The 14,587-nt window shown below is 46.0% G+C and overlaps 1 protein-coding gene across 4 annotated transcripts in view; it reads right to left on the bottom strand.

The window, feature by feature from the left end:
* PLCD1 (phospholipase C delta 1) overlaps positions 1-14,587 on the bottom strand; it is a 54,931-nt gene that overhangs the window by 28,302 nt on the left and 12,042 nt on the right. For 3 of the 4 annotated variants that reach the window (XM_087731116.1, XM_009475352.2, XM_087731105.1), the window contains exons 2-3: positions 12,219-12,383; positions 1,343-1,571 (exon numbers count right to left, since the gene is read on the bottom strand). In XM_087731116.1, the coding sequence (XP_087587242.1) occupies positions 1,343-1,571; positions 12,219-12,383 (394 nt within the window). Of the gene's footprint in view, positions 1-1,342; positions 1,572-3,240; positions 3,356-12,218; positions 12,384-14,587 lie in introns of those variants that run through there. The other variant, XM_087731125.1, reaches the window with a different exon arrangement.

The raw sequence follows: 14,587 nt of genomic DNA, 5'->3' as shown, positions 1-14,587 counted from the left end.
TCCAGCAGCACTAAAGTTTCAAGATTTCAACTTGTCTAGGGACTGCTCCCTACCACCATGAACGCACAACTAATAACACTGCTGAGGAATGACCTTACAGCCTAGGGATTGAAAAACCATCCAAAAAGACACCCATAGTGCAGGAAATAAACACAGCATCCCATGCACATCAGAACTAATGGAGTCTGATTCCTTCAAACGAACAGCACTATGGTTGTGCAAGTTCTTATTAGACTTCAGAGAATCCACAGAAGAGTAAGGCCTAATAAAAGGTCAGCATTTATGTGCCATCTCCTTCATCATCAGTACATTATCACCCAGCAGCAAACCCACATGGAGTGAAGCCTTGACTGAGGATTTTGCATCTCCCCTCCTCTCCACAGATGCTTTGATGCTGAACAAGGCATGAAGCTCACGCAGCCTTCTCTCACTGCGAGCACTATCTAGTTTCCTCTCTGATAGCTGGATGCCTGTCTTTGTGAGGCTTAAAGGAACTTAATATTTTATTACTGCTGCGGCTCTGTCAAATCAGGGTGAAATCGGCCAACAGGTTCACGTGTCACAGTCAGGGCCTCAGACACACAGGGACTGCAGAAAATCCATCAAAAACTGCACCCACAGATATTCTCCCTTTTTATATGGATGTGAGATCTGTGGTCGCAAAGCAACTTGTTGAGTGAAATGCAGCCCCGGGGAAAATTCTCTGTGAATTCAGCAGAGCCAGGATTTCACCCAATAACTAACTCACTCTCCAGTTCACAACTAATTCGCTCTCCTTTCGTGCTCTGCTACTTTTCCTTTCCAATGTCTTCATTGCCACTAGAGCAATTGCTAATTTTTTCAGGGCAAAACTTCCTCCCATGCTGAGGCAAATAAGGAGTAATTTCACTAAAGTCAGTGGAGCTACCCCAGAGTAAATTTGGCACTCAGAAGAGGGTAATCAGTTCCCTTGCCTTGTATTACTGAGAAACATGATAAACAGTACGGGCTTTTCATGCCTTGCCAAGAGGTGCCTGTCCTGGAGTTTACCACAAAGCAAGTGAAACAGACCCCTGAAGAATACAAAAGATAATGATTGTTTTATCTGGAGCTCCCTGAAAGAGGCAATTCTTTGCTTGAGGGGCTATGTGAAGCCTGAATCCACTCTTGCTTGTATCACTGTAAAACATGGGAAAAAAAGCATTGGAAACCAGGGAGTGTGCCCGGGTGCAAAATCAGTGCGAGAGAAAACTCAGTGCCCAGGGCCAATAGGAAAAAAGGGGATTAGGCTACTGTCTCCACTCACAGAGAAAGACAAGTGCATCTTTGTGTGCAATTATTCACTTTATAAAGCAAAGGATACTGTTGGAGTTTCTGTTTCTGGTTCATTGAGTTGCTGTGGGCTATGATTTTCCCAAGGCCGGAGATCCAGTGGTTGGCATCGTCCTCTGAACTGGCAATGAGGTCCAGGTTTTTCCGCTGGTCTTTGAAAATGATGGAAAAGCAGCGATACTCTGGGACATCCTTGGCGTATTTTTCCATACCTTCTGTTTTATGGCCTGACCTCACATCCCGAATATCTTCAATGGAGACTGTGGAAAGAAAGCAGAGCTTGCTGTCAGCAGGGGTTCAGTCAGCCTTATCTCTACTTGGTGAGGGATATTAAGAAATTACTCTTTCTCCTTTTCCTGCAACCTCTGGAGGATTCCGTTCCCTTTCCCCCCTTCCCCAAACTTGGGTACTAAAGAAAGCTCAAATCAAAAGGAGCAGAAAGAGCAAGAAACTTAAAATAAAAAAAAAAAAAACTCTTTCCCCATGTTCTTTATTTAACAAAGAAGCAGAATATGCGCTAGATGCCATACTGTGATATCATGTTTATGAGATACAAATAACTGCCAAGAATTTGGTTCCAGTCCTTGGAGCATCCCTGATTTGATCTCTGCCCCCATCTGAGAGCAGGGAGAGTGGCGCTGTGCTTCCCTGTGAACATCACCTCACAGGAAAACGAGAGGTGACTTCAGTAAGAGGAGGGCAGGGACCAAAATAGTCATTCTTTAGTTCGCAAAAAAGTGAGAAGGTAAAATTTTAAATCCCATACATTCTTCTCAGTCACACGAGTGCAAATTTTAAATCCCATACATTCTTCTCAGTCACACAAGTGCAAATTAGCGAGGCAAAGACCAAAGCTTCAGAGCAGTTTGGAGTCACCCATACTCCATTCTCATCCCTGTAAAGACTTGATCCCCTTTGCTGTAAGAAATCCAAACACTGCTTTCAAGACCATCCTTCCCCATTTCCACCTCTGTCCTTCAGCTAGTGGAAATGAGCCCTGAAGTTTGCAAAATGCAGACACAAAGCAATCCAGAAAGAGCAATGCATTCAAGAGACTACATTATTAAACAAATGTAAGTAACGGAGACACTCCTACATTGCCCCTGAGAGCATGCAGGTGCCCTCAAACTGTGCTGAAATCAGGCAAGCTCACAGCAGCATGCACAGACTCTTCTTGTCTTTCACAGAGTTGCCAGGCCACTTAATACATCTACAAAGGACTGAGAGGAAAGAGCAGAAACTCCTTAATCACATTTGACTGCTGAGAAACTTAACATTGAAGAAAGGTTAAATACACACAACAGATGGCAAAAATGTTTGCAAACAGTGTTGGAGTCCAGAGCTGAGAAAGTCTCATAGCATTTTCTTGGGTAGGAGACAGAGCAGTTAACATTTTGCAAACATCTACCAATACCATCTCAGGGCACACATAGAAAAGGCAACACACCTGAGAGATATTCAGACGTCTTCTATAACAAGCATGCCAAAAACCAGATATAATCACAGGAATTTGAAAAAAAAATGGCTTAACTTCACCTTATCTCAACCTGTAAATTACAGGTAAAAATTATTTCCTGTGTCACAGAAGTGTTTATTTGTGCTTATCTTGAAGGAGCTTTGTTGAAAAGCAGTACACAAGTGTAAAATATCCCCACTCTTTAGCTGAATAGGAGAAACTTGCCTTTAAACATCCATTTTACCGGCTCCTTCATTTAAATTGGTGCAATTTCACCATTAAAGTGCCCAGTTCATTCAAAGTCAACACTGCAGAAAAACACAACTCAGTATCCACCCTGCACATTTTTAGCATGGCTGCCCTGGGATTATCCAAAATTCATCAGATGCTCATTAGAGCCCTTTTTTCCCAGGGCTGTCATGATAATGCTCAGCTGCTGGGGAAAAAAAGAGAAAAAAAAACCCCAAACCTACCCAAAACATCAGTCTTCAAAAATCAGAGACTTTCCAAAACCAACTCTTGACATTTGCTCTAAATTCTCACCACATGTTGGGGTTGTCAGACATCTTCCACAGCACTTTGCTGGTTTGGTTCCTACACAAGAACATACTATGAGGACCTTCGTGGAGCTGGCAAAGCTCCTCCCTGACAATTACGAGCAATTACCTTTGTGTGGTCTTTTATTATCGCTTTGTAAAGGCCAACAGTTGATCAGTCAGAGGGGAGGAAAAGGTTGGGTTGGGAGGGGCTGCTGTGGAATTACGTTATCTGGCCAATTTACCCTAGAGTGAAGAAAGTTTATGGTTTTGAGTACTAAAACCATCCTTGAAAGAAAAGGGCTGCAATTCCCTTGCAGCTGGGCTGCCTTGCTGGTGATTTTGCCCGTTAACTAGGACACTGGGCAAATGATAGTGATTGTGCCTTAGGCAGAACTACACCCTTAACGTAAAGGATGCTGTCATGTTTGGGCAGATGCAGTTCAGTCAAAAAGTCTAAAGTTTAGTTAAGCTCCTTTTACAGCCAATGGGAAAAAAAAGAAGCTTTTGGAACACAAATGTTCTGTCCTATTTAAACAAAAACTTGAGGGTAAGATAAATCATACCCTTAATCCATGGCTACAATGGACCCTTGACCAAAAAGGAAGTCCAGGCTGAGCATCTCAGATGCAGACGTGTGCCATGCAGTTGGTCCATAAGTAGGTGATTCTCCTCCACTCCCAGTCTCTTCTGGTTATGGCAGTGCAAGTGGAACGATCATCCTGTTGTTCCTCATCACCTGCCAAATGCTCACCACTGCTTGGCTCCTAAGAGTTATTGTCCTTTCAGAATGGCTAGCTAGTCTGCTTGTGCAATCAATCTCTAAACTTTGAGTTGGCAACGACCTAGTGTTTCCAAGACTAGAAAATCTGATGTTAAATATTGGAAATTTAGAATGGATTCTTTGGAAACCATTACCTGGCAAAGTGAATCCACTGGAAAAGAGAGCTGTGTGGGAGGAAAAAAAGATTGAAAACCTGTGTCTGGAAGGGCTGCCTTGATCTCTTTGGGGTATGCTGAGAGGAGGATGATAAAGGGCACAGAGCTCCTGGATGCAGAAAAGGTACAAGGAAGGCTGAAGAACAGGATTGGTGTCTACTGTAGTCACGCAAGAGACAAGGAGAGAAACTATCAACGCAGGAACTGTTAAAAAAGCAGGGTAAGGGAGGACGCTTTTTAAAGCTTTCCATAGCTTGGTTGTGTGTACTGCTTTCATCTATCAATAAAAAAGCTGAAGCCAAAGGAGTCGGCCCAAGCCATCTGCAAATGTTATCTCTTTTGTGGAAAATCTTAACCCAGCATGAGTACATTATCAGCTGCTCCCAGACAGTGAGCGTACTGTATTGGCAGTCCCAAACTCACTGTGTGCTCAGCTGAGCTATCTGCAAGGAGAAATCAGAAATAACTGGGGGACAGAGACGTTTCACAGCAGAGGAACACTTACAGCAAATACCCATCAATCACGTATCCCTGCAACCTCCCTGTTCCTTTCCCATCACGCCACAGCGGGGAGGTAACCACAAGCAGAAGAGGATCTGGAAAGTTTGCATCTACTTCTCCTGAGTGTTTACGTCTGCTGAAAGCGTTGTTTGTGTAAAGCCCAAAACACGAAGCACAAGACAAGGAAGCTTGTGTCCTTCCTGGCCTCCAGACATCGAGTCAAACAGGTTACATCCTGGTCAGCCTTCCCGGCTGCTGCAGATGCCGTTCGGCCAGTGCCACAGCTGAAGGCTCCCCACGGACATGGACATATAATAGCGTTCCCTGGAGCCGGTGAAATGACTCCTGTCTGAACTAGTCTCAGGAAGGTGTTGAGAACTTTCTTTTTAATCCTCCTTTCAATTTTCATCACTGGATACTGTCCTTGTGCTCCTCCCTTGCTAATTCTCGGCCCAGTGCCCTTCTGTTTCACCAGTGGCATCAGCAGGCAGGTATGAGTCAGGCCTGCAGGACGCAGGAGGCCAGTTTTGACAGTCATGACGTTTTCAAGCAACCAAGGTTTATCTTTTGGGTGTCTCTTTTGATTTGGATTTCTCTCTTCATGGCTTTCAAGGAGCTTACTGTTACACTTGCAAGCCCATCTCCTCATGCAGAAGGACGAGGAACACCTCTCACAGGAAAACAAAAGCTGTGATTCACACTGATGTGCCTGTAAGCGGACTTAGAGAGTCTGCAAGTACCCAAGTCCAAAACAGTGGCCCACAACACCTTGCTGAGCAGGTGCAGAGCCTCACCTGTGCCTCTGCCCGACCCAAAAGCTCCCCCATGCCCCAGAAGTTAGTTTCTTCCTTCAAGTGGCCCCCACACAAAAGGCTTCCCACCCCCCTCCAGTGGGGCCTGGCCTGGCCTGACCACCCTCCATGAGATGCCCTCAGACACACCCCAGCGCAAGGATTTCAGCCCTACGTGCATGTGGAGAGGGGATGGCCACTTGTGCGAGAACCATTTCTACAGGAGGCAGTAGGGAGAGGGACACAAATTCGATCTCCCCATCACCCTAAAAGCTGTAACCCCAGAGCTTTCAGGCTTCAGGAGTGCATTCGAGTCACATGCATGCACTATAAGCCGTTGGGCAGCCAAAAATACAAGTGTTGAGGAGCCAGAAGGACAAGCCTGCGAGGTGCCTAATGATTAGAGCACTTGTCTGAGATGATGATGAGCCCTGGCCACTGGCCCCTCCATCTCTTCTCCAGTCACTGCTCCTAAGGTGAAATGTCCAGACTGTGCTGGGAGCACGGACAGTAAAACACTTTGGTGATCCTAAAGAATACAGGGAAAGGAGAAACAGAGGCAGAGAGCAATCACCCTTTGCCTTCCTCCTGTTTGACAGGCAGCCCTTTGAGAGGAGTTATTTTTTCAAGAGTCTTAGAGAAAAGAGAGAAGAAGGAACTGAACCCACATCTCCTGCAAACCATTGGGCATGTGAAGGACCAGGACCAAAAGGTTCTTCTTCTTCCTTTTGCCTTTGCTGATAAAGAGAGAGAGGAGGGTCAACGTATAGAGACTTGGAGGCACTGCCAAAACAGCTGACCTTGAGTTACTCACAAGGGGAGGGGGGCAGTTTTATCACTCCAGGGGAAAAATTCCTCAGATCCTTCCCTTTCCTTATCCTACCCCCCTGTCATTAGCAAGTGCTCTCTGCAGTGTGGCATTCAGTCACATTGAATTACTGCATCCCACTCTAATTGTCTCAGCAAGTCATTTCTGTTTACTGTCAGGAACTGCAGATGAGAAATGTACTCGGCTGTTAAGAGCTTGCACCGTATTTGCACACAATACTGCGTGTCCGCAGAAAGATCAGACCTTCACCAGCTGCAGCTCAGCCAGGCTGGCTTAGCATCTTGTCAAGAACAGATGAAAGCTGCTACCTGACCCCGGGACTGCCCTGCCAGCCAGGATGGCTGCAGCGAGGCTACATGGATTTCACAACACACGGAGCACGTGGGGCAAACTGGCATTGCGTGCTGCTTCTCTCTTTGGTTTCACCCCAGAAAAAGCAGTTTAGCTGATTTCAGTTTCACCACAGGAGGCTGATGCTAATGGCCAAATGCAGTTGGGATCAGGACCTTTGTAATCAGCAGGAGCTGGAGCACTGTCAACTCCCTGGACTGGGAACACCAAAGGCTATCCATCACCCTCATCCCTAAGGGATGCTTTAACATAATGATTCAAGGGTGGGTTTAGCATGAGCCCCACTGTGCTGTGCCTTCTTAGCCCTGACCGTGTTGCTCTCTCATCTCCCTGTGCGTGAATTACTGCAGGTCCCAGCTGCTGATTCCTCATCCGTTCTCTTCTTGTCTCCCCCTCCACTGACTTGCTCAGCATGTTGTTTTAACTTGAGATCTGCTGCACAGCAGTCTGCCCTCATTGCTGGTGTGTGTCACCAGCTGCCAACCAGTGATATAACGCGCATGTAATTTCACAGGTTGTTTGGAAATACCTTCTAATATAAGATCTTTACCCAATCTTTCTGTCTCCCTATCACAGCTTGGGACGTCGATGTAAATAGAGTGATCTCTATTTACATTCCTTTCACACATCACAACCAGGGCCCTGCAAACTATTTCTGTAACTAGTCCTACTTCTCCTGCCATTACAGTGCCACTAAATTGGGATCTAAGTCTCTCAACACTTCAGTCTTTGCATTTAACATATGCTATGGAGAATAAGGTCAATATTTGTCAGCACGCTGCCTGTGATGAAAACTGTCCCAGCAACGCATGCGGTGGCCTGATTCAAAATGAAATCGAAAAACCAGGCAGCTCTGCATTTGAAATGACTTGTTTTATGGGTTGAGTGATTTTGATAAAAACTAATGAGACCCACAGACAGACGGTTTTGTTTTCACAGCTGACGGCCGCCTTGCATAACACATTCACATCAGCAAATATTTTTCCAGGGACAAATACATGTCTGACCGTGAAGCAATGATTCCTAAAGAAACTGCCTAACCAGCTCCAGAAGAAAGGTGTCGGTGTGGTCAACTGCCTGCTGTGCGTATACAGGTTGCTGAGAGTTTCTGTTGACTTTAGGCACTTATCAGGAACAACTTTTAAAGTTTTCACTTCTTGACTTGAGCAATATCACGTCCTTTCTGTTCTTCTGCAAGCAAGTTCAGGGCATTAATTCAATGGAGACAATTGTTCATTCTTCCACAAAAATGGTATGGTATGTTCATCGCATGGCATTTTGAGGGCATTCCTAAATTTCACAGGAACTCAAAAATGAAGGAAAAAGTCTTCTGCTGAACACTGGTAGTAGGCTATAAACATAAAGCTTTTCTACTATGTTTAAACCATGCAAAAATATCCTATAATTGGGTCAGAAGTCAGAGGAACTGGTACAAAATCTGTGCATTTTTAATAGTGAGGATAATTAATTGCTTAGATCAAAATATCAATTTCATGACTTCAAATAATAATACAATCATCACTTGCAACATTCAGTTGTGCAACTGAATTTAGCTTACCTCTGTAAATTGCTCCCCAAACTGAGTCTTTTAACCAAAATACAGGAAAAAAACCCCAACAATAGTAATTTTTAAGTAAAGCTTTTGACCAGAAATGGAAATATTTCAGCCAAAACTCCTGAACTTCTTCCTTGACTACACGTGTGTGACTCAACGATGCACCCCCAGTGAGTCATCCTCGGTGCAGCCTGTGAAGTTCACTCACGGCTGTCATGGGAAACGTCACCTCCCTGAGCCTCCAGCAGCGAAAGGGTGCGGGAGGTAGGAAAGCACCAGCTTCTCTGGGGCTCCACTGTAGCACCCCTAAATCTAAACAACTCATTCAGTTTTTTCCTTCTGGCTTTGAATATTCTGTTTCTTCACCAAATGCTCAAAAGGGTGTTTCACTGGAAAGTTTTCAACCCTCCCTACAAATCCCCAAGTTCAGACAGTTTTTAAAGGGATTGAGTCTGGCTTAAGTGAGCTCATGCCTGGGATTTCAGCTGGTTTAAGAAAAGACTTTCAAAAATTGATTTCACTGAAAGCAGCACATGCCTTTTTGCTCTTTTTTTCCGCATAGATGAGACCTGATAGTTGACAAGAGCTAAACAAGGCAGTGTTCTGCTCTTTGAACACAAGCCCCTCTGCCTCCTTTGGCTCCCCTCCCTCTCACCTTAGTGATGATCAGGAGTGAACTGGCTCTGACCGAACTGGCTATTTACCAGCCCCCTTGCACAAACCTTTTCTTTGCCCCAAAACTGTTAATCCTGCCACTTGAACCCTGTTGTCTCCACCCCAGGGAGAAAGCTGTTCCATGTGTAAAAGCCTCACGGGCCAAAGAAGCATTCACCTTGACCGTGGTTCTACACAACATTTAAGATAACAGAGAGCAGCAGTGTGTTTTATGGGCCTGGTACGCAGCTCAGGCACAGGATGGAGCAGGCGATGGTGAAAAATGGGTTTTTAAAGGTGCTTTTGTGCAGCCCTTCGTGCCCAGCACTCCTAGGTTTCTGCGGGAGCCAACCAGAGAGTAAGCACAGGACATAACATGTTTGTTGGAAAACTGACCACCTAAGATGCTTCAAGGGCTTTTGGAAAAAAAATGTTCCCCTGGGCCTAAATGGAACATACTGAAAAATAATGGGCTATGGATAATAAGGAAAAGATGGATTATGTTCTACCTGTGTAGAAATGATATTGGAATAGCAGCCTATCCCCCAAAAAGCCCTGGGTAATAGAGCTATCAAGACGGCATCCACCTAAACTTCCAGTTGTTTAAAATAAAGACAACAGAGGAAGGTACTGGTTGTACCCCATGTATCCAATTCAGGCAACATCTGTGCCTGTGACAACTCTGATATGTTGGGGTTTTTTAACTACAAGCATCTGAGATTCTTCTGTCTAACCTTGGCAGTCCCCAGTTTTATCTACTAGACACCACCACACAATGGTTTACCGACAGGTTTTCTGCATGATTATAAGACCAGTAAGAAGAATAACAGGAAACTGTCCTAACAAAAACATAACCCATAACCTGCCCGGACTTTGCTCCTCTGAGATGCCTCCATCTGCTTGCTCTCTGTAATGCTTCAGATAAGATTAGACCTGCTGCTAAAACCTCCGAGTTTCCATTCTGCTCATTCTTTTTCCTTCCTAAAAAAAGGCAGCTTATCTGCTGTTTTAGAAAGGCTTTGTACTGGAAGGCAAAGTTACTGTCTGTTAACAAGGAGGGGTGAACCTCTGGAGAGACTCGCCGTGAAGTCCCTGATATTGAGTATCAAATTGTGACCCCGGCACTCTTCCTCTGCTTTTTGACCGCCTACACACACCAGACCAAATGAGAAGGCAGCTGTAGTGATAGAGCCCACCAGAGAAAACAACACTAACCAGAGGTAATCCTCTCTATACTTGAACCCAAAGCAGTCTGGTGAAGTTAAAAGCTCAAGAAAGAAACTCAAACCCAGCGATCACTCTGAAAACTTGGGAATGGAAGGTCTCAGAGGATCAACAGATGAGAAAGGCATGGGAAAATGGATGTCCTTGGGGTTATGGCTTGGGACCAGGCAGGTGTCAGTCCAGTGCTCATCTCTCCTGTTGACTTCCAGATTCAGGTGCGTCCAGAGCAGCTGTTGAAAGCAGCCCCGAGGTGGCTCTCCAACCCTCCTGAAAGCTTGCGCCACAGCTGCAGGCACAGCTTCATATCCTCCCAGGGGCATGTGGGACACAGCCCTCCCCGGCACGCCTGGCAGGTCAACCTGGCACCAGGCATGCTCCCACAGCCAGCCGGGCGTACGGGTGCAAAGCCAGCCCGGCCAGAGCCCTGCCGGAGCTTGCTTTCTCGGAGCAGCAAGGACAAGCTCTGCCTCAACTGCTTTGTCTCCCTTCCTGCTATCCCGACGACAAAAAAAGGAATCTTGGGGAAAGGTGTGCATGCATGGAGGCGTTACGGAGCATACGTGTGGGCGTGAGTCGGTAGGCAATATTGCTCCATCTTTACTTTGCACTGAGGACACTCCCAGGGCACAGCAAGCTCTCCTTCTTGCAATGGCACTGCCTCTATCTCCACAGCGTGGCAACGTTGCCCGGTTAGCAAAGTGTATTTTGGGCACTGTAAATCCACACCCACGCAGACACACTCCCAACCTGTGCCCAACACCCAACTCAAACAATCTGATCTCGCTGCAGGGCTCTTATTGCAGCTCAGTGTATAAAAAAGCTACCGTTGCGCCAGCTCCATGCCACTGCCCCAGCAATGGAGGCACTGGGTTCCACCAGTGCTTCTCCCAGTAGACCTCAAGGTCCCTGGAGCCACAGCACAAGGACCCCTTCCCATTTGCTTCAGAAGACCAGGTGGGGTCAGGACTGTTACTGGAGTTTCTCTCAGCACCCATAATTTAGAAACGGATGCACAAAGAGATTAAATAAGGTGCCCAAGGTCACATGAGAAGAGTATGGCTGTCAAGGTTATAAACCAAACCTATTTTGCCCTGCTACCACACTCCTCCTACTGAAGATCTTATCACTGCTTGTGGGAGGGGAGTAATTTGGAAGACCCACCCTTCATTTAGTTAATTGTGATTGTTACCAAAAAAATTGTGTAAATAACACAGGCAGCATGTTTACATTTCAACATGCCATAAAATATATTCCACATCATTATTCATTTACCTCCTGGCTTTACAAGCCTGTGATGGTTAGTGACAGAGAAATATGTCAGAAAAATACCAAATGAGAATAAAAAACAGATATAAATAGATATAAAGAGGTATAAACAGACATACATTCTTCCGGATCCCATTTTGACTGCACAATTGGGCTCCTGGTCCCAATTATGGCCCCACGCTGTGTGATGCTGGCACAGAATGGTTTTCCCTGTGTCCATACAAGGGTGAATGTCGTATCTGGACTTTTTACAATGGGGCAGATTCTGAGTTTCCAAGATAAGGATGAGAACAGGATTTTCTTCCCAGAAAGATCTCCTGCCAGCCCTTGGATCTCCACATCTCTGTGGTTCCCTTGTGAGGCTTAAATGCCAGTTTTCCCAGGGGCTGCAGGCAGGAAAGAGGTGTCCTGGCAGAGCTCAGACCGACAGCCCAAGCACACCGTATCACATCGCAGATGCTCAAGCCATGTCTCACACTGAGCATTAGGGCTCGGGCACCTGAGTCACCTGAACTCTTGCTTTGGGGAGGAAACGAGCCAGGCAGGGCTGCTGAGCCCACCCCACAATAATTTTAAGTGGTAGCTCATGAGCTTGGGAAATGTGGCCATTCCTGACTCGGCAGATTCCTCCCAGCTGTCTCCAGAGCTGACAGCATCACTCAGTTTGTGTGTTACAGGAGGTGTGAAGGATCTGGTCTCATTGCTCCAAGCCCTGCCTCCATACCACAAGCATGATGGTCCTGCTTTACCCCAAGCACCTCTGCCCACAGTGTCCCACACCTGTGATGAAGCAAACTTTACTTACAGATTTGTGACTCTGGAGACCTCAGCATCTTCTTCGATTCCTGCCATATGGTTTTGCAGTCCTCCTGAAGCTTATAAAACCGCTCCTTTCTCCAAGAGCCTGACTTCACTTTTAGCAGCTGGCTGCCTTTCAGGAGGAACTTCAGATCCTTGTCATCTTTCAGGCCTGTGGAGAAACAGTAGTGGTAATGTTGTAAGAGTCAGCTCAAGAAATGATGCACATAGGGTCTTCCCTTCCACAGGACGCTGACCACAGACATAGACAGACCACTGCAGAGCAGCCAGGTCTGGGGAGGACAGCAGAGCAGAGAGACCCACAAATCTGCCATGCCACACTTCATGCTAGCCAAAGAGGCTGGAGCCTTGTAGATTTCTCAGATTGAGTCCGAAGATTTTTGTACTATAATTCTCAGGTGGTTTACAAACATAAAATATCTTCTTCCCAGCAAACATAGTGTAATGTTAGGAAGCAAAAACAACAACAAAACCAACAACGTAACAGTAAAAGCAGAGGAAAGAAAGTTGTATAACTTGTAATTGGAGTACGGTCAGGAACTTTCGAGTGATTTCAAATCTATTCTGCCACAGATTTCCTTTGTGGAAACAGGAATGCACACAGATATCTCTTCCTTCTCTGGCAAGCAGTCTCCTCCTGTCCACATGGGAATTTTGAAGATCAGTGTTATGAAGCTTAGGACATACACAGATAAGTTTGGTGACAGGCAGCATCACATCAATAAGGTAGCAATAAGGTAGCAACCATGCTCTCCTCATTGCCCAACTAGTATTCGAGAAGACCTTTATCTTTCTTACCCACCACAATGGCAAGTAATAATAACCAGACCTTCTCATTCCAGGAACTTCAAATTTCACATCTTGGGCTAGATTCAGGAAGGCACTTAGACATCTAGAGAGGCAACAGGGATCTACTGAGACTTTGAAAACATAGATTTGGCGTTCTACGTGGTTTTGAATGTCTCAGCAGTATATGACTTCCACATACCCAAATACCTTGGAGAATCTGTCCCTCAAACCAACCATTAAGTACAGATCTAGAGCGTGTGGGCTGGGGAGGGTGAGAGCATGAAACACGAGAAACACATCCCAGGCTTTCTGCAATAGGCACCTTGCACCTCTGACATTGCATGAAAGGCTGGTTCAAAGCTGGTGAAACAGCATTTAACTCTCTAGTACTGACCAAGCACATCCCAACTCAATGGGATTTTTGCTAACCTTATCTTGACAATGCAGATAACCACTGGCCCACTTGCAGCCACCTGACACTCACATCATGGGAAATTTCCCGATGCTACGTAAACATAACGCAAAGCAGAAATCCAATGTTACGCAATAACATTTATATTGCAGTGTGGCATTCCCCTGTGACATTGGGTTTGTTCTCCTCTGGAAGACATAGCTGCCTTGAATTGTTGTTTTTTAAACAGGGGAAGGCAATAAACTACCAAGTATCACTTCAGGCCTGCTTGAAAAACAAAACCCAGCATGAGATCCAAGCGGCCAAAACCTCAGACTCCTGACAATTCACGTAGGAAACTGAAGTGGCCGGTGGTGCAGGCCACCAAGGTGGGACATGGTGGCAGCAGCAAAAAGCAGCACCATGTGTTTGTAGCTGGGATACGTTGGCCTAAAGAGAGCATTTTAGGTTGCCAAAGAAAGCCTGAGATCTCTGTCAGAGATAAATATTAGGGGTGTCCAGGGTCCATGCAGTGAGCCGCTCACACCACTTTACTGGTTTTGCAGATGCCAAGGAGCATGTCTGGAGCTGAGCCTGGCTGAGGCATCTAGAGTTCAAAGTGCCCCAGTGGGAGCTGGAGATCCTGAAAAGGTGGCTGTGGCCTCTCTCTTTCCTCTACATTCAATTAGTTATCTCATTAATTAAGTGTCTTCCCATGCTACAGCATCCCCTGGGCCTCTCAGCTTATGTCTGGTCTGGAGGTTCCCAAGAGGAGAATTTGAATGCTTCCTCCTCTGGAAACCTCAGAAAGAAACTCACAAAGAGAAGAAAAAAAGCCATCTCCTGCAAAGCACGGAAGGGTGAAAGATTGACCCCATCTATGGGATCTGGGACACCCTCCTGGGTTTGCTGAGGTTCAGGCATACCCAGCGGTTGGCAAGAGGCCAGACCATCCAGAGGAAGGACAGACTCCACAACAGCTTCACAGATCCTTGGTCTCCTGAGTTGGGGTGTTAAGGCTTCCCCTCTGAGGCAAAGGTCTTCCAAGCACAGAGAAGATACCAGAGACTTTGGCCTCACTCATATCACTGTGATACCCCTCAAGGGTCCTGAAGAGGAAACAAACTTCTTCTTTCTCTCTATTCACCCACATTTCTGTTTTGGCTCCCAGCCTC

This window comes from Nipponia nippon, unplaced genomic scaffold, assembly GCF_047370975.1.
Source record: "Nipponia nippon isolate SJK-2023a ecotype South Korea unplaced genomic scaffold, ASM4737097v1 scaffold_1, whole genome shotgun sequence".
Lineage (NCBI taxonomy): Eukaryota > Metazoa > Chordata > Aves > Pelecaniformes > Threskiornithidae > Nipponia > Nipponia nippon.
This window is presented reverse-complemented; position numbering and strand designations above follow the sequence as displayed.